Source organism: Chroicocephalus ridibundus, chromosome Z (assembly GCF_963924245.1).
Source record: "Chroicocephalus ridibundus chromosome Z, bChrRid1.1, whole genome shotgun sequence".
Classification (NCBI taxonomy): Eukaryota; Metazoa; Chordata; class Aves; order Charadriiformes; family Laridae; genus Chroicocephalus; species Chroicocephalus ridibundus.
Genome location: NC_086316.1, coordinates 74,026,000 through 74,046,969, shown reverse-complemented (window position 1 = coordinate 74,046,969; position 20,970 = coordinate 74,026,000). Strand labels below are relative to the sequence as shown.

At 42.9% G+C, this 20,970-nt stretch overlaps 1 protein-coding gene across 2 annotated transcripts in view; it reads right to left on the bottom strand.

Annotated features, from left to right (window-relative positions):
- ADAMTS12 (ADAM metallopeptidase with thrombospondin type 1 motif 12) overlaps nt 1-20,970 on the bottom strand; it is a 167,817-nt gene that overhangs the window by 9,008 nt on the left and 137,839 nt on the right. The window contains exons 18-21 of one of the 2 annotated variants that reach the window (XM_063320596.1): nt 14,430-14,640; nt 9,188-10,336; nt 2,901-3,053; nt 39-212 (exon numbers count right to left, since the gene is read on the bottom strand). In XM_063320596.1, the coding sequence (XP_063176666.1) occupies nt 39-212; nt 2,901-3,053; nt 9,188-10,336; nt 14,430-14,640 (1,687 nt within the window). The remainder of the gene's footprint in view (nt 1-38; nt 213-2,900; nt 3,054-9,187; nt 10,337-14,429; nt 14,641-20,970) is intronic. The other variant, XM_063320597.1, reaches the window with a different exon arrangement.

Below are 20,970 nucleotides of genomic sequence, written 5' to 3'. Positions count from 1 at the left end.
AACTGCTCATTCCCAAAGCTTCTTTTATAGAACCATACCTCATTCCAGGTCTCCACACGCCACTGCAAGCAAGGCTCCACGTTACAACTAGTGTTGAGTTGTGGCTTATATCCAAGTAACTGGCAATGGAAAGGCCTGAGAAGTCGCTTTTCACGAACATCAATGCAGTGAACATCTCGGGTCTTGAAACCGCCGCTGCAGTTAGCAGAGCACTGTACAGAAAACAGAAAGGGGCACATCTCCAAATGATGCTCTGCTGAGGGGCTGTCCCCTGCCCGGCTGCAGAGGAGGAGGAGAAGGACAGGCTTGAGCTTTGAGCATCCTGACTCACCGAGGAAATTTCCAGGTTACCCCAACAACAACCTGTTGCTAGGCTTAAAAGCTGCGGTTTTCACCACAGCAAATCAGAACACGCCATATAAATATTTCCCTTTCTTTACTGGAGTATCTACTAATAACACAGATGCATATCTAATTAGGAAATCTTGCCAGCTACTTAAAAAAATGTCATAGTGAAAGAATCATAATGCAATAAATACAAAAAGCAAATTCTATATGCAGGGAAATTGTTGGTTCTTTACTTGTTTCTGAGGGAGAGAGGGAGGAAAGAGGCATGGTTGCGTGAGCTGATTTCTCGTTCAGCCATGGAAGAGGCAGGTGTCCATGGCAGAGGACTGCTCACGCTGGCAAGACTGCCCCACGTCTTAGCCCAGATCCTGGAGTTGCTGCTGATACCACTGGGAGATGGTGGACTTGTCCCACAGTAGCAGCTCCCACCCTCACTCTCCTCGCTCCTCCACAGCACCAGGAGGATCCGTACCCCAAGAGCAGCCTGGGCGTGAGAGAACGGGACAGGAGAGACACCCTGAGCCTTGCTCACAGCCTGTGAAATCGCTTCTCAGCTTGGAGGACTACTGGTGAGCCACGCAAGCCCCTCAGTCTCCTCTTTCTCCCCAGAGCTTGCTCCAAGGCCTCATGTAGCAGCACCAGGTTCTGTCCCCACATACCAAAGCCTAGGACCTCTCCTGCTCCTGAGGATGAATTAAATTTGCTACCCCAAGGATAAGGAAAAATATACGTTTAATTATTTTGTTTTCATCCAGAATTAAAGCAAATTCTGACTACACCACTGAATAACCTTGGATCAGGTTTCATGACGCAATCTAACAACTGATGCTGTTCTCCTTTGCATAAGGCATTCTTCAGTTGAGCAAGGAATCTAAATATAATACTGAAGGACGGATGAAAGGGGAGTCCATACTCTTGTTCATAGAAGTTTTTGTCCTTCTGGAAAGAAACAATGGACAGAAGTGACTGGGTAAGAAACTGAGTACAAATAGCCTCAAAATACGTAAAATTATATTTGGTATTAAACTCAGACTGCAAGATCTAGTCTGAAGCACTTTTCTTTTAGGGGAAGGTAAGAATTAGATATGAGTAAAGGAAGAGAGAAAGTTTTACTACACCAGCAGGGGAATATATCCACCTTGCTGTGATAAGGTACCTTAAAAATGTTAAAATGAGTAATAAGAAAAACAATTGCCCCTTGCAAAAGCAAAGAAAAATAGCCATTTTTATATATGAAATTGTAATTAGGTTTGTATAGTTCAATTGCTGGAAAATAAGGGTACCTAACACAACAGAAATCTGCTAGGAAAAGCCTTTTGTCTCAAACTGACCTCACAATTGGACTGGCACTTTAAAACGTTTGTTTTCCGTAATATTTTATCGTTAAACCTGATTTGTAGCTACTTTCTGTGACACAACTATCATCTACTTGTTCCAAGAGGAATAACATTTATGAAGAAAAAGTGAAGGTGAAATATGCCCTACCGCAATTGGGACTGCAGAATATCTATGTATCATTTTAAATTAATTTTGAAGGCTTAAATGTGGTTATATAATGCCTTGGCCTTGCCTGGACTTTCTAAACAGGCATGTATTTCATGTATGCATCAATTCTATGGCAAAGAGCTCAATAATATAATGCAGGTTTTGTAACCATAACCTTTTCTGCAGACTCTTCCTTGTATGACTCTGCCCTCTAGTCCAAGGGTAACAACGTTGTCTGTAAATATGACACATATTAAGAAAGTTTGAGAGATCTTTTTCTTTATTAAATCAACATTATTTCTAATAGAATTTTGCAGTTTTTCTCTTGTGAGTCTTTAAAAATAACTCACTGTTTGAAACCCCGATTTTAGATAGCACGAAGACAAAATGTAACAAGTTTCAAGAAGTCACCGAAGTTGTTCCAGGTATTCATCACACATCTTACAATACCAAAAAAGAACTCAAACGCTACTTATTGGGTTCCACTTACCACCTTGGACACTCTTCTGTGTCTTGCTTGCGTACATAACAAGCACCAAATAAGACCCTAGACATAACAGGCATTGTCCCCAATACACTTTTTCTTTAGTTTTTGTAACGTAAAACTTAAAGAGATTATATGAATGGGGAACAGACCATGTCATGTAAGAGATGAATACACACTGGCAAGGGTGAATAGGAACACGCCTAGTCACTCTCCCAAACTCCCGCCTGCTTTTTAAAATTAGGATAAACCCCTGGAGGTGGAGATCAAAGAGAAGCCACATGCAAATACGTAGAGCTTTGCCCTATGATCTCCACAGAATATGGATGGTGAGCCCTGCTTCAGCTCTAGACGCCAGAGTTAATGAGCATGACCCCCCCCCAGAGGAAGAACAAAATTCACAGCAGATGCGTTTCCATAAATAACTTGTTCAGGAAATTAGTCAATTAGTGTTAAATGTTCAACTGGAAATCATGTATGCATTCACTGAGTAAATAATTATTTTAAAAATGAAGTATTTAGAAATCCCTACTCTTTCAAGTTAGCAAGTTTAGTGTTCACACACAGCTATGAATGAAGTTACCTTGCTCCAATTTCCTGTTTTCCAGCTAGCGCATGGGCGAAGATAACATTTTCTTGCAGGATCAGGCTTTTTTGTGTGCTGACAGTGAGATGTGCTCCCGCTGCTGCATTCCACGTGTCTCCAGAAAGCCCCTATTCCACAGGTGGTAGAGCACTGCGCAAGGGTGACAGGAAAGCCCAAGCGCCAACGCAACGTTAGTAAATCATTCCAGAAACAATCCAGGAACCTAAATATAAATATCTAGAGCCATTTCAGATGACCTAGGTCATCTGAGATGCCCCAAAGAAGATTTCAAATTCACCTAAATCTTACTTAAGGTTCTGAAGGAGGGCTTTTTGTTGATTTGTCAGGAAAATATCGATTCTGATTTATACCATGCACTGCTCTTCTTTGGCAAACTCCTGCTTACTGAAACATACTAAATCTGTACCAGCTGTTCTACTGTTTCGTTCTGTGATCTCTGGGGATCCAACGCAAAATGTCACTGCATCCAGTCTTCATCACTGTTCCCTCTCTCTCCCTAATGCTGCTGATGAGATATTCAGCAAATTGAGCGCATGACGCTGAAAACCAGAAATAAATTGTGCGAGACTCCTGGGAAAAGTGTGCAGGAAAAGGATTCTTGAAACCAAGAATTCAGAGAGTGGCTAAGTGTTTCCAACATTTGGGAGGGTTTTAGTGTCTCAGGTAAGAGAATATTGATCATGCCAGTCCAGATCCCAAGAGTGCACACTCTTCACTAAAAAAGTCACTGTCATTATATTCTGAAGCAGGAAGAGGTGAAAAGTGGCTGGAGACACCCACTTACCTTTTCCTTTCTTAAAAAGGGAGGGACAGTGAACTATACACATAGAGTTAAAAACAACGCATGCCAAGATGCCTGCAGTTGGTATGACAAACAGTATAAATAATCGTGGATTAAACAGCATAATAATGAAGACAACAACTGCTATTGCGTGGTTTGAACCACCTAAACAAAAGTGGGAGAGTTAAACAGGGAAAGCTGAATAAGTGTCCTCGGAAAGCTGAAGTTAAGGCAGGAAAGTAAAGACCTTTGACGACACAGAGCTGTTACCAGATTCAATCAGAGAAATGGAAAAATGGTTAATGGTAACAACAGAGAATTCTTGAAAAACCGGACATTATGAAGAGTGTGAATCTGCAAGGCCTCTGCAGCATGCTATCTCCAGCTTCCGAGATTCCCAGGCCATCTGCCCAAGAGGCCACAAAGATCCAGTTAAAGGGGACTGTGTCCAGTTCTGGGCTCCCTGTGTCCAGTTCTGGGCTCCCCGGTTCAAGAGCATCAGGGAACTGCTGGAGAGGGTGCAGCAGAGAGCTACCAAGATGATCAGGGGACTGGAACACCTCTCTTATGAAGAAAGGCTGAGGGATTTGGGTCTCTTCAGTCTGCAAAAAAGACGACTGAGGGGGCATCTTATCAACACTTATAAATACTTAAAGGGTGGGTGTCAGGAGGATGGGGCCAGGCTCTTTTCAGTGGTGCCTAGTGACAGGACAAGAGGTAATGGACACAAACTTGAGCATAGGAAGTTCCACCTAAACATGAGGAGGAACTTCTTTACTTTGAGGGTGGCAGAGCCCTGGCACAGGCTGCCCAGAGAGGTGGTGGAGTCTCCGTCTCTGGAGACATTCAGAACCCGCCTGGACGCGTTCCTGTGCAACCCAATCTAGGTGACCCTGCTCTGGCAGGGGGTTGGACTAGATGATCTCCAGAGGTCCCTTCCAACCTTATGATTCTATGATTCTATGACTGAGTACCGCTCTTCAGTTTGGACAGTCACATATCTATCCAAGACAACCTGTCTGTTCAAGAGGATGGTGTGTCCTTGCCTTGGTTGCTAACAGTTTGATGGGTCCCTCAAAACCTGTTTGACAATAAAATTTTACTGAAGGGCTGCTTCGTCTTTGACCGAAACCCCATTCTCAGCATTCAAGCTCCAGGGATGATGCCGGGCAGATCACACTTACAAAGCTTTATGTTCTTTTTTGAGGAACGTGAAACACAGCAGGATCCTTTCCAAAAAATGCTGTGTGCAGGAACAGAGACAAGAGACAAAAGCATGATGCTGTAAATAACACTGGGAGAAAGCTTTAGCTTTCCTGACCATGGTTTCATATTCCACAAAGGACGATGACTGGAGGATGTACAGATACATGCTTGCTCTGAAATCCAGGAAGAGTTAAGAGGCAGGCCTACTGCTTTTCCCTTTGGTCATTCAGGTACCAAGAGTTCGTCTTGTCACAGCTGATGTCTCTCACAGAGGAAGGAGGTGCAGGCGACTTTTCATGACCAATAACAGACGTGCATAATGAGAAGATTTGATTGTAATGGAGTATCTTTGGTACCCAGAAAACTCTTAGAAAGGGAAAATGACAGCCCAGAAGACCTGGGAAAGTGACAGGAAGAAAGGTAAAAGTTACAGACACAGGCACCAGTGTCACTGGGCACTGTTTTGCCTTACCCTAATTAGCACTCTCCCTTGGGAGGTAGCGTGTCAATAGTGTTAGGGGACATGTCACAACATTCTGTCTCAGTAATTATCACTAGTTTTGGGAGCTATTTATGTACTAGTACAGACATACTCTAAGGAGCAAAGAAACATCATTATATTGGCAGTCACTAAAAGAGAAAAATAGAGATCATAGCAAGAGATTTATCTACGTAGGTACAGTGGTCTTGATATATCAATGCCTTGGAGAGATGCCATCTAAAAACAGGCACAAAGTTTTACTAAAGACGGTAAATGGAATGCGCAAAAATAAAGTCAGAAAACTGTAGACTAAAAATGAATTAAAAGTAGCGAACAATAAAAAATGGTTCTGTGAAATGTTAGAATCAAGGTGTGGGGGGGAAATACGAAACTTTTATTTCATGAGAAAGATAACAGCTGCCTTCTTTACAGAATCACAGAATGGTTGAATTTGTAAAGGACGTCCGGATGTCACCTTGTCCAACCGCCCCTGCTCAAGCAGGGCCACCTACAGCCAGTTGCCCAGGACTACGTCCAGGTGGATTCAGAATATCTCCAATGACAAATTCTCACCACCTTTTCTTCTTTGAACTTGAAAAATAAAAAGTCAAATGTGCCAGGCTTCACATAAAGTTAATTTTAACAAGGAACAATAGCTTGAACAAGAATAGAAAAAGATTACTAAAACATTAAATAATAGTAAAGTTAGATGCATTAAGTATCCTCAAATTGATTTGATCAGCTCTGTGAAACTGAATGTATTGACCTTACCTAAATATTCATTCAAGTGTTCTTGAATAATCTTTGAACTGTTGAGAATTATTTTTCACCATACATTAGGAAAGTCCCAGAGGATTAGAGAAGAACATCTTCCTTTATCTTTAGGAAAAGAAAAAGGAGGATCTGTGGCCTAATGGAACGCTTTGTCTAACTTTACTTCACAAGAATATATAAGAGAAAATTATTAAACAATCAAGATCAAAATGGTAAATACTAATGAAGATGATAAAGCAATAAAATAGCCCACATGGACCTATCTAGAACAAATTGTTCAAGTCAGTCTAATATTCTTCTCTGACAGGAGTCCCTGTCTTAATGAAAATAGAGAGCCAGCTGATGTGATACATTTTGACACGATCTCATAGAGCATTCTTTTAGCAAATGATGGAAACACAGCCTAGGTGAAATAATTACAAGATTGGTGCACAGCTAACCAAAAAACTGTAATAAAGTGGTTCTCAGTGATTCAGTGTCAAAATGAAAAGACATTTCAAATATGGTCCTGCAGGGCTCTGTTCAGAGCCAAGCTCTCCTCAGTGTTTTCCTTTAACTACTTGAATGATGAAAGCCAGCATGCACTTACAACATTTGCAGATGATGCCAAGTTGGAAGAGTTGGCAGGAATGTTGGAGGACACAATATGAATTCAAAAACATCTCGCCAAGTTAAAAAATTGTAAGAAAACAGTAACCCGTAATTGAAAAACATCTGCAAAATACTACATTTAGGGAGAACTTCTTATACATACGTACATATATATACACACATATACACGACAGACAAAACTGAGAACATCCACTGATCTAGAATTACCAGATTCAGGGATCCAGAGTTTACAATGGACCACAAATTTAATATATCAAAGTGGGATGGTTATAAAACAAGAAAAATCTCATCCCAACATTCATAAAGAGGGTCATATATAAAGTGATAGTAATTATTCTGTTTTATTCGCCAAGTGTCAGCTGGGGCCATAATGAACATCACTGCTGAAGAAATGTATGATGAAACTGAAGCAAGTCCTGAGGAGAACAACAAAGTCACCAGATATTTAGAAAACAAGGAAAATCTGGAAAGCGGCAGATTGTTTTGTTTAGAAATCAGACACCAAAACAGTTATTAAGAAGACAATTCTCTTCCATGGCTGTATATGAAAAATAGAATCTTCATTTTCAGTGCAGAAGATGTTGGTTATGTATAAGGAAAATACTTCTAATGGGGGTAATGAATGACTAGGACAGATGGCAGCATCTCTGCATTATAGACTTCTGGTGGAGACGTGCTGTGCTTGGGAGCACAACCTTTGCCTGGACTTTCTCTCGTAGTCTAGCTGTGCTTTAACTCCACTGCCATTAGATACACTAAGTCATCTCTTGCTGTCCTTTTTATCCCTACATTTCTGCATTTCCATAAATGTGCATCATGCCAGGCAGACCCAAGAGCAAATAGGTACAGAGAAACAGACCTTTGATAGCCTTCTCCATCAATACAGAGACACAGAGGCAGATCCGCACAAGGAGGTTTCCACATCTGGACCCTTGGCTGTACTGATTAGCTTGATTAAAAAAGGCCATCAGAAAAATGAGGTAGCTGGTTCAGATACCAAAGTCTCTCACCCTAGTACCACGACTTGAAGAAAACAACATCCATTAGCATGTTTACATGAAAATAAAATTTTACAGTGGGAAGGATATTAAATAGAAATTTGTTAAATGTGAGTAGGCCCCCTGATGACTATATTGTTTTATAGTTGCTAGAACTGCGTGGCTGCCCCCTCACCAGCCCTGATCCCACAGTAACTACTGTCTCAGGACATAGCAAGGCAACAGGACAGAAACCTAATGGTCAAAAAGCCTGGTGCTGCGTATTGGTAAAGGAAAGTCAATAGTAACATACAAAAAAATCATAAGGACTTCTCTGGGGCCACAGAAAACTTTGACATCTATTTTGTTCCTGCACAGAAAGCAGAAGTTACCTAAGTATTATAACCATTCAGTAATGACTAGGCATCAGGGGAAACTCGGGCAAGTCATCACCTTTCAGACCAAGTATCTTCCAAATGCTTTACACCTCAAAAGAGTTTTCAAATGCCCTGTAAGCTGTGCTTCTTTTATTTAGTCAGAAAGTTAACACCTGTTAACACCTGGTTGAATTTCATTACCTTTTTGATTTCTAAAGTTCATTTTGGCACAGCCAAATGCAGATAAAATAATGGTTCATCTACATTCAAACAAGACAGAGTACAACACTGTAATTACCAGCTGCTGGATCCAAAGAACACCGTGCGACCACAACCACTCACCTGACCAGGTTCCAACACACAATCACCTAAACTTCAAAGGTGCAGAAATCCACATTATAATATCTCCCCATGCACATGCGGTGGACAAATTATGAATCCCGGATATAACAGTTTAACTTTGGACTAATATTCCTATCTTTGTAGATTCAAACTGTTTTTACCACGCTGAATGCTGCAATGAGTTTGGAGGCATTGGCTTAATGGTGGATACAAACGCTGATGGTGGGATGAGATAGAAATGCAACAACAAAAATTTCTTACGTTAATAGCCAACTCAAAATATGTTTAAGTATCCATGGTATTAATGTGCTTTATACAGTAATAAAGCTAGTCTACCCACATGAGCCTGGGCACATACTGAGTTAGAAAACACATGTAATTTAGGGAGAAATGGTATGTAGCTCCTTCTCTACTCTGGGATGAATCCCATCAGGCCCCATGGACTTATGAACATTCAGTTGATACAGCTGGTTCCTTACCATTTCAGTGTCCAATTATGCATAATTTTGCAGAATCCATAGATACAGACACATTCTATGTAAACAATCTAATATTTGATATTCCAGGTTATAAATTTTTTTGTGTGAGAAGTATTTCATATGAATGTATGACACTCATTTCAGATAACCATCACAAACAAGAAGCTTTATTTCCTTAGCTGTTTCAGACAGCTGTTCACACTTTTCAATTCTTACGAGTTAAAAATAACTTACCTCACTCCAGTTGCCTACTATCCAGTAGGCATCACCCGGCAAATCATTGGGTGTTATTAGGTGGCTGTTTTCTGTGGCATTCATTAAAGCACCCTCAGACGTTGCACTTTGGTTCCTGAGAGCATGAGCAAGAGCTGACGACTGTGTGCCGGAGGTTACGGTGTCAGGTAGCTTCATTTCTCTTCTGTTGTCAGTCTGGTCTCTTGGTACGTGACCAAACACTGTGGGCATAACTGTAACTGATGCTTGTGGGGTAGTTACTTCTACAAGAGGCACATTGACTTGCAGACTGATATAGTTTGCTGTTGTTGGAAACACCAGCCCTTGTGCTGCTTTGCTAACAGGGAGGAGTGTAGAAGGCTCTTGGTGATGAGATGCTGGTGGGGGCTGAGAAGTCACGCTCTCATTTTGAAGGACAGGAGAGCTGGTATCTAGGGTTGTGCTCCTGGTTCTGATTTCAAGATTGAGTTCTGTGCTGTAAAGGAGATCAGTTGGTTTCTCACTGCCTGCAACGGACCCATCAATGTCATCAGATTCTTCGGTTAAGTAATCATAGTTGGAAGTTATTTCTGGACTACTGGTAAAAGAGGAGACAGGAGTGTCCTCACTTCTTTGCACCTCACTCTCCACAGTAGAAACTAGCTCATTGTCAGAAATACTTTCAGTATGCCTTATAATTTCAGTACTTAAGCTATTATGAAAAGGCCATGAAGTAGTATTTTGATGTGAACTATTTTCAGTAGAAACAACCAGATAATTGTAAACATCACTTGGTCCAGCAGAATGATTTTCTAATGTTTTGTTGGCTGTTCCTTCTTTTTCTGAGACATTACCCAAACCAGAGGATGTAGGCAAACAGGGAGTTACATTTTCAGGCTTGGGTATTTTTGTTGTTGTATGGGGCCTTGGGCTTGGCACAGGTGTTCTGTGAGGAGGACTCCGTTCAGGATTAGTAGTTGTTTTTCTGATTATGATCTTTCCTCTTCTGGGTGCCAGTGGGGGTATCAGAAATCTTCCAGTAGAAGGACATTGCTGGAGACCACACAGGGCCTTAGAGTTTGGTCTCTTGGAAGTATCACATGGCTCATCATTATTTTTGGCACAAGTGACATTACGAGTCCTTATTCCACCACCACAAGTAACTGTGCACTGCAAACGGAAGAGAATGAATGCATCTCCCCTCTTTATTCTGCTGCACATACCAATAAAAATAAATATCAAATGGCATCTGTTTATAATAAAGAAGCATTGCTATAAATAATCAATAATAAAGCTTTTTCTGAGGAACAAGCCCTTCATTCTAGTGATGTTCCGCTATCATGGAGCTCTTTCCAAATTTTTAGAACAGTAAATGTAACTTTGGGGAAAGAGCAGTGGAAAAAGACTACATGATAAGGACAAAATATGAAAGGAATATGCTAGAATTTGATTTCTTCAGCGAATCACGAAAGTTGTTTAGCCAATACCTTTCCACCAGCATTACAAAGAACAGGCTAAAAACCTGCCATCAAAACCATAGCTGAGTGCCTCAGCGCTGGCTACTCACACTGCCACAGACCCGCTGTGATTATCCATGCAGCTCACAGATCCTTGTTGACTTTATGGAATGGATTTTTCATTCAGTCTTAATGCAACCAGCACACGCTGCCAGGGCCGCTAGCATGTCTCTCCTAAATTACAGACCACTGAAAGCAATTAACCTATCTGGCTTCTATTTAAATGGATGCGCTGTTTTGTATAAAGGATGCTGAAAGCTAAGGAGAACCAGTTTTTCTGTGACGTTTTTCATCCTCAGCCCCACAGGCACGGCCATGCCTTCAGCAGCTGTCGCTCCACTGAGGACTTTCTGAAATTTCAACGCACTTCTCTGGTTTGAGGTACTAAGGCCGGATGACTGGTTATGTGCGAATGGAGAAGTTACGTGCAACCTCCTTGGTGTGAATGGAGATGTTACATGCAACCTCCTCAAGGAAGTCTTCCTGGCACATGAGGGAGCCTGACCACCTAATTCAGCTGGCTTAAATCAGGTGCTCAACATGAAGTGATGAACACTCCTATTGACAGTACTTCAAAGCTCCTGGGATACCTAACCCTTTTTAGAGCTAGCCTAGGTCACGGGGCAGTACAAACACCAGTGATGTTGTGTTACTGGGGTCCTCTCTGTTGTTAACACCTGTAAAATAACATCAGCTCTGCATCAAGAGCAGGGAAGAAAGCAGGGTAACCTCAGAGTGGATAAGTTCCTTAGCTATTCTGTCTGTCCTCCTTGCACTTCCAGCTGTATAGCATATTTAAAGCACTCAGAGCTACGCAAGCTTACATTAGCTGCAATTTGACCTCTGAAGTTATTCAGTACAGAATTTTACCTACTGAGGAAGACAGCAACTACTAACACTATTTTGCTCACACAAAAATACAACACAGTTATTTTGTCAGACTTTGCCACTTGGATGATTTAGGTTAGCATTTGCGTGAGTTAAAAGGAACATCCAACCTCATTACGTTTTGGGGTAATGGCTGTCTCCCAGAATTAGCTTTGAAAAATCTCTGCTTTAGATTATGGCAATATACTAATAAGACATTTCAGAATGGCTACAACACTCTATCCTCATTATCTGCCTAACTAAGTATATTCAGTTTATAAGATACAGAATTATTTTCAAACAGCCAGATAAGCTCAGAGCAAAAGGAAGTTTTGCCAGTGTAAAATCTCTCCCATACATTTACCAATAAAGAAGATTCTGAAGTTACAAGTCTCCTGACAATCTTGTCATTTGTGCAGGTGAAATAGTTTGTCCTACACTCCCTCCCGAATTTCTACAGATGTAGAAATTTATTTTTGTCAGTAACTTGCAAATATATTCCAACAACATACGAGCACTGGCCGTATTCTGTAACAGCATACCACTTCTATACAATTGTACTGCTAGCCATGTAATTCTAGTCTATTTTTTCAGAGGCAGTTAAAACATGCTGGCTATTCACAAAACAATCAACATTCAGTGATGAAGGTCTGTGAGCATCATAAACTGAATACTGTCACAAAATTCTACTACTTCATTATCTGAATCTGCTTCCCCAACACCAGGGGAGGGGAGGGGAGAAAATTTTCAGTTGGAAGGGACCTACAATTATCATCTTGTCCAACTACACGAGCAATTCAGGGCTGACCAAAAGTTAAATAATATTATTAAGGGCATTGTCCAAATGTCCTTAATAGCTTAATTTTTTGCTGTGGTCTAAACCAAAACTCTTGAGGTATTTCTGTTTTTAGTCAAACCTGAATTTCAAGGAAGGGGAAGGAAGGGGAAAGGGAAGGGGAAGGGGAAAGGGAAGGGGAAGGGGAAGGGACCTACAGTGATCACCTAGTCCCACTGCCTGACCACTTCAGGGCTGACCAAAAGTTAAAGCATGTTATTAAGGACATTGTCCGAATGTCTCTGAAACACTGACAGCCTTGGGGCATCGACCAGCTCTCTAGGAAGCCTGTTCCAGTGTGTGACCACCCTCTCGGTAAAGAAATCCTGCCTAATGTCCAGTCTAAACCTTCCCTGGTGCAGCTTTGAACCGTTCCCATGTGTCCTGTCACTGGATCCCAGGGAGAAGAGCTCAGCGCTCCCTCTCCATGTCCCCCCCTCAGGGAGCTGTAGAGAGCAATGAGGTCTCCCCTCAGCCTCCTTCCCTCCAAACTAGACAAGCCAAAGTCCTCAGCCGCTCCTCACAGGACATTCCTTCCAGCCCTCTCACCACCTTTGTTGCCCTCCTCTGGACGCATTCAAGTCCCTTCACATCCTTCTTAAACAGAACTGCACACAGCGCTCCAGGGGAGGTGGCACCAATGCTGAATACAGTGGGACAGTCCCCTCTTTTCACCAGCTGGTTGTGCCGGGCTTGATGCACCCCGGGATGCGGTTTGCCCTCTTGGCTGCCAGGGCTCACTGCTGGCTCACATGGAGCCTCTGCCCACCAGCACCCCCAGATCCCTTTCCGCAGGGCTGCTCTCCAGACGCTCCTCTCCCAGCTGTACTTGTGCCGGCGTTACTCTGTCCCAGGTGCAGAATCCGGCATTTGTTCTTGTTAAATTTCATCCCATTAATCATTGCCCAGTGCTCCAGTCTAAATCCCTCTGCAAGGCCTGCTGTCCCTCAAGAGAGTCAACAGCATCTCCCAGTTTGGTGTCATCAGCCAACTTGCTAATGGTGCATTCAACTCCTGCATCCATCCAAGCTCATTGGTCTTGGAAGTTTTGAAAAACTTAGTATACTACATTTTTATTGGGACCTGAAATGGAAAATATTTGTTGTGCATTCATTGTCATGATTGTTGGCTACACTGATAGCTGAACTACCTGTTTGAGGACAACCATGACCAAGTCGTACCACAACAGAATCATACTAAAATAATTTTAAAATTTCACGTGACTCGAAACCTACTTCTCCCCACTACAGAAGAAGTATCTCAGTGCATTTTTAGTTTTCATGGAGAAGTAGACTTCCACATGTTGGGGACCCTGAACTCTCCTTGCCTTCAATGGGAAGTGAAGTTGTGAAATACCTGTAGATACCAGCAACCTAACATAAAGAAATCTAAGAAGCACAAGGTCCTTCCACAGATTAAAACCTATGATAAAGCACATCAAATGAGTGCTCCCTACTAACAAACATTGCAAAATATGTTGCAGTGTATTTAAATAAATTTAATATACTGCAGCCATCATTTTGATGACCTCACATTCTGCTGTTCATCAGCTGCCAGTGAAGTAACTACACAATATTTAATTAACTCTTGAAGGATTCTAGTGTTTTTCAGGGCTTCAGATTAATAGTAGAAATAAAAGGCTCGCATGCTGTGGCAAAATCAGCAGAGTTATGAATGCAGAGATATGAATGTAAAGAATGTAAAAATGTTTCTTTGTAGGCCTAAAGACACAACACAGAACCTCCTCCCATCTGGTCCATAGCAGTAATGAGTATTACACAGATTTTTAGCACACAAACATGTTCTGTTCTACAGTCCCAAAAGCTCAGCAAGCCAAACTTCTAGAAACAGCCAACACGCAACACTTGCCGAGGTCTTTAGCAAGCAAAGCATTTTTTTTTCTTCTGCCCAAAGGTTTTCTGAAGACACCTTAACAAAAACAAATTTTAAAAAAAGGCAGATAAGCAGGTCATTGGTCCTCTCTGCTGACTATAATAGGTCAATTTGAAAAAAACACTCAATATTACAGCTGACATTAATTTACCTCAGTCCAGTTGCTCACTGTCCAGTCAGATGGGCACAAGACATCTCTGTTGCATGACAGATGGGTCTTTGGTTTAAGCAGGTGCTGGCACTCTGTGACAGCCAGTGCCTGCTCATCAGATCCCACCGTCTGGATGCAAAGAACAGTTCGCTTCTTCTGGCCTGTTGGGCCACACGTGGTTGAACACTTCTGCCATTCTCCTGCCCACCATCTGAAAACCAGAGGGGTAAGAAACATCAGAAAACAACCCATCACAAGCACGTTAGGAAAAAGGTCAGAGATGACAAAGAAAAAGAACTACTAATTTAAATTCTGGGTTCAGATATATGCTTTTCATATTAAGTGCAGATCACTCAAACTTTCCCATTTGCCCCGTGTTCCAGTACCAGCCAGTCACTAAAAGATGCCGATTCCCAGGCAACAGTAGGTACCAAGTATTATGTTTCTACAACGCACAAGAATCCACTGAGTAGATAGATGGTCTTTCAAATACAAATTTGAGGAACTGCTAGCAAGTTTAGTAATCTATTTACTCTATCCTATTTTTTATCTGCTTATTGTGACCTCAGTACAAAAAGAGTAAACAAGTAAGAATCACTGGAGGGTGTATAATGACAGCATAGAGGTGGAGAAGGTCGCCTCACACATGTCTATGAAACCAGTACTGCACGAGTGCTCAAACTGGCCATGTGTTAACTCTAGAAGGGGAAGTGGCAAGGCACACACACACAAAAACCAGGCTAGTCAGAGCTCTGCTGCATGTACCCACATGGGATCAGTGCTCCGCTGTGGTGTACCTCTGGGCCTAGTGTCTGTGTCTGCACTAGGCTGGACTTTTCTGTACTTTGTTCCTTCATTAAGTAAAAATGATCCACTTATGCGCCTCTCTCCTGATTAAAGATGGTCTTCCCTAGTGTGCTATGCAATGTTCCTCCAAATGAAAGACAAATGTTTCCTCTAGTACGGTATGAAACACCTGACTGACAAGAGCCAGCCATCCCCTTTATACTTGGCTTACCTTAGCCTTTCCCCAGCTTCATCCACCTATTTCTTCTCATACTGACCCAGAGCAGATCAAATATCTGCATGCCTGCCTTCCATGATAAGAAAGGAGGGCAAAAATTTCTGGGTTTCTACTATTTGAGAAGAGTTGGCATCAACTCTAATAGGTAATAGCCTAACCAGAGGGGATGTGATACTGGACCTGTTCGTCACCGATGCAAGTGAGCTAATTCGTGACGTCAAGACTGGAGGCTGCCTGGGCTGCACTGATCATGCACTGGTGGAGTTTGTAGTCCTGAGGGATATGGGTCAGGCGAAAAGTCATGACCCGGAATTTTAAGAAAGCAAATTTCCAGCTCTTCAAGGAGCTAGTCAACTGGACATCCTGGCAAACTGCCCTCAGCGACATGGGAGCAGAACGGAGCTGGCAGATTTTTAAGGACACTTTCCATAGAGTGAAGAACTCTCGATTCCCAGGTGTAGGAAATCAGGAAAGGAAAGCAAGAGACCAGCATGGATTAGTTGAGACCTGCTGGTCGGCCTAAAGGGCAAGAAGGAAATGCACAGGCAGTGGAAGTAGGGACAGGTATCCTGGGAAGAATATAGGGACACTGCCCGGTTGTGTAGGGATGGGGTCAGGAAGGCCAAGGTGCAGCTGGAGATGAACTTGGCAAGGGATGCAAATCAAAATAAGAAGGGCTTCTACAGGTATGTCAGCCAGAAAAGGAATATCAAAGAAAGTGTACCTGCCAGCCCTGATGAACATGACTGGCAAACTGGTAACAACAGACAAGGGAAGGCTGAGGTACTCAACAACTTTTTTGCCTCAGTCTTCACTGGCAACTTCTCTCCCCACACCTCTCGAGTGGATGGACCACAAGACAGGGACTAGGGGAGAAAAGTCCTTCCCACTGTGAGAGAAGATCAGGTTTGTGACCACCTGAGGAACTTGAACATATGAGCCCATGGGACCTGACAAGATGCAACCCACAGTCCCGAGGGAAGTGGCTGATGTAGTTGGAAGCCATTCTCCATGACATTTGAAAAGTCAGGGCAGTCTGGTGAAGTCCTCGGTGACTGGAAAAAGGGAAACATTGCACCCATTTTTAAAAGGGGTAGAAAGAAGGACCCTGGGAACTACTGACCTGTCAGCCTCACCTCTGTGCCTGGGAAGATCATGGAATAGATCCTCCTAGAAGCTATGCTAAGGGACACGGAGGACAGGGAATTGATTTGAAACAGCCAGCATGACTTCACCACGGGCAAGTCCTGCCTGACCAACATAGTGGTCTTCCATGATGGAGTGACTACATCAGTGGACAAGGGAAGAGCTACGGATGTTGTCTGTCTGGACTTCTGTAAGGCCTTTGACGCAGTTCCCCACAACATCCTTCTCTCAAAATTGGCAAGATAGGGATTTGATGGGTGTACTATTCAGTGGATGAGGAATCGGTTGGATGGTAGTGGTCAATGGCTCAATGTCCAGATGGAGATCGGTGATGAGTGGTGTCACTCAGGGGTCTATACTGGGACCAGTACTGCTCATCATATGTTCACCAAGGACACAGACAGTGGGATCGAGTGCACCCTCAGCAAGTTTGTGGATGGCACAAAGCTGAGGGGTGTGACTGACACACCTGAGGGGTGGAATGCCATCCAGAGGGACTAGGACAGGCTTGAGCAGTGGGCCCACGTGAACCCCATAAGGTTCAACCAGGCCAAGTGTAGGGTCCTGCAACTGGGTTGAGGCAACCCCCAGGATTAACACAGGCTGGGGAATGAAGGGATTGAGAGCAGCCCTGCAAAGAAGGACTTGGGGGAACTGATGGATGAAAAGCTGGACATGAACTGACAATGTGCACTCGCAAGCCAGAAAGCCAACTGCATCCTGGGCTGCATCAAAAGCAGCGTGGCCAGCAGGTCGAGGGAGGTGATTCTGCCCCTCTGCTCCGCTCTGGTGAGACCCCACCTGGGGTACTGCATACAGCTCTGGGGCCCTCAGCACAGGAAAGACGTGGACCTGTTGGGGCCAGTCCAGAGGAGGACCACAAAAATGATCAGAGGGCTGGAGCACCTCTGCTATGAGAACAGGCTGACGGAGTTGGGGTTGTTCTGCCTGGAGAAGAGAAGGAAAACAAAACAGGGATTTATTTATTTCCACCTTTCCAGACAAAAAGGTGGAAAAAATTGGTTTTGGCTTACAACCAACACCATTCTATTGTATTTTTTAGCTTTTAAGTTCAGTAAACTTGAAGCAAAATAATCTCATTCTGATACATACATCAAAGTTCAGTGTCCAGTTTTATAACAGGTTTTGCTCCTTGCTTTGTTTCCCATCTTACTGCACTTCTGGCTTCTTCAGTTTACTGACAATTCACCTCCCCTTACCTCTGTATTTTCTATGTTCCTTCTCTGTTTCCTGATTAATTCATTCTTCAGTTGCAAATGAGCTGTCACTGATCTGGAAGGCACTGATATCTATTCCTAATAATTTAAAAAATAATAATAAAGACTCAGAGCAATCAAGCTATGCACACAGCTCATTTCTGCAACCACCTGGTCTTCTCTGGGGAGCCTACACCTACGTTCCTTCTCTTTACATACTGTATTTCCTTTTAAATTACCCTAGAAGCCCTCTGGGGCACAGACTGTTTTGCTATATGCTCTAGAATGCAGCCTGTTGCCACCACAACCCTGTGTGAGGCCTCTGGACATTGCTGTAATAAAAGAACAAATTGTTTTTCTCCTTCCCCCGCCTGCCTTTGGGTAGCTTCTTACTCTTCCTGGCTTCTGTAAACAACAAAGGAAAACTAAGAAGTGGTTAAAGACAAAAAGCGAGCACACCTCAGCAGAATACAGCAATAAAAAGATAGAAAAACATATTACCACAACCTGAACCAAGCCATTTCAGGGTTGTTTACATCTTTGGCATCTTCTTTCCAATTTTATAATCTCCAGTATCTTGTGAATTGCTGACGCTTTGGCACAAACGCAACTTGAAGTAGGTGAATTGCCCTATTAATTTTAATGGAACCTGATCACATATTTCAAGCTACAGACATGCTAACCTGACAACCCCTCCCTCACTGCTTTCAAATGGCTCTGAGTGAGGGTTTGACAGTTTGAAGGTTTAAATACCGAACTCCTACCAATATATTATCAGAGATATACATATTGGTGTATATATATATATTGTAATATATATATATTACAGAACCTATCTTGATCACCAGTAATGGGGCATGATTAACTATTGCATGCAAAACATCTTTCAAAAATTATGGAAGAAAGTAAGGTGCTCCAAAGTAGTTAGGAAATCCCAGAATCAAGATTTTTCTATGGGAGTCCTTCCTCATTCCGTGCAGGTAACAGATGGCACCACTGAGCCAAACAGTTAATTGCCTGGCGCCTTGTTTACCACATACACTTCAAAAAACTTGCTCTGACTGAAAATTTATTCTTATCAGTAACTGGAGTTTATGACAGTGCATTTTCCTATTTCCATTCTAGGGTACACGCACATGCCTTAAACACTCAAGCATGAGAAACTTAACATGGAAGCACCTGCACTCTTGTCTCTTCATGTTTGACACTGAGGACTTTTGAACTGCGGCATCCCAGCCAAAGGAGAAGAAAGGCAAAGCAAGGATGGCAGAACATCTACCATTTGCCTGTACTGGTACAGGATGCCCCAAAGCAGGTCCTGGACCACACAGAAGGGAGCAGCACCCAAGTGACTGCTTTGCCAAACACTATCTCGGAGCTTCTGCTGTCTCGTCATGCTGCAGAGTCATAACCAAAACTGGAGGTGACTGCTGATTGCACATCCAGAATTGACGTAGCAATACGAAGTCCAAGCATGCAACTTCTAAGCTGAAACAACCAAGCTGTTGGACCTCCCAAGTGTCAGCTGGAGTGGAGGGCACTGCCAGACAGGCTTAGGTTTGGGCAGATTATAAACAAGGCTTTCTTTAGATCACACACACACAGAGATGCTTGGCAAAGAAAAGGATATGGGAAAGAAAGCTAGTGGGCAGCTATGCTGATTGTGGTGACAGACTGGGATGAGCTGGTGGAAACTGAAGCTTGATGGCAGCCACTGTTCAGTACTTGTTCCTACCCCTGGTTTCCGTTGGCATTTACCACTACAGCAGCTGAGTGGTTCTTAAATACTAACGCAGCACCTAGTCCCTGCAAAGTGATGGGAATGTCTTATCTCCACAGCCAGGCACAGCATGGAAAAATTGTGGTAACAAACAAACAAATAAACAAAGAAAGAAAATGCACGACTTGGGTAATTAGTTTGTGTGAGCGCTAATTTTCCTGAGGCAGTCTGAACGGTGAAGGCATAACCTCAGTTAGCTTTCATCTGCAGCTGTGAGCGCTCAGCTCTTCTGCAGTCCAGCCTGGGACAGAGGTCGGGAGAAAATCTGATTCTCGCAGGTCGCATTCAGCTGCCTTCAATGAGACCCATCTCTTTTCCTCCCACGCTGAGTTTACAAGGTCTGTAACAATTAAGGCAGGGCCAAACAGCCTTGTCCATTATGCAATCCTCATCTATTCCTACATGACGTGTACTGAATGAGGTGTGGACCCTTGCTGAAACAGTAGTAGCATGGGATTTTGGAACCAAAGTTTGCTATATTCATGCCAATGGGGCTCAATGTTCCCTCCTTCCCACCACATTGTTGGAACACCTAAAGAAAGACTGTCGTTGCTCACTATGTATTTGTATAGCATCAGGCACAGCAGATACCAACAGGGCACTGATTTTCACTCCATATATTACAATAGAAACAAGGTCTCCTATTCTTATTATGCTGTCGGAGTCTACTAAGTAGTCTGAAAGCAGGACAATACAGTAACAGCAGATAAAAAGCAGGAGGTACCAGGTACTCATAAAATAATCTATTTATGGTTACTCTGTTCAAGTGGGTAGTCAGGTTAAAAAGGCTCCAGGCAATTTGCTTTACAGGGGAGAGCAAAACTTTTATTCACAGCACTGCAGGTAGTTAAAATCTCACTCTTTTTCGTCAAGTAGTATCTGTTGTTTTTTATCATTAACACCTATGGAGATAAACACCTGCCTACCAAAAAAACCATACAAATGGAAACCATATTCCATAGCATAATGTGGAAAAAAGCATGCATTTATGCCACTGTCTTGTTGCACTCCTGCTAAGCAGTATCACTCAACCTTTATATAAGTGGTTATAAGACACAACTCTCAACTGTTCAGCCATCTTTATTTTGTTCTGAGTGTGACCCTGTGCTCCACCACCAAACTGACCTTTATCTCCTGTAACCCTGCCCAGGCGATAACCACCCGTGGTGGTCATAATGGCTGTGTCTGGTCGGGATGGCTGCATCCAGCCCAATGCGGTTTCAGGGAGACAGACAAAACAACAGCCGAAGGCTAACTTGAGAAATGCGCCCACCTAACTGCAATACTGGTACTGTGGCTGATATGCAAATACGACTACAAGTCAATCCTCTTTCTCCCATAAATAGGGAACAGCCCAAGAGCCCTCTGAGCTCT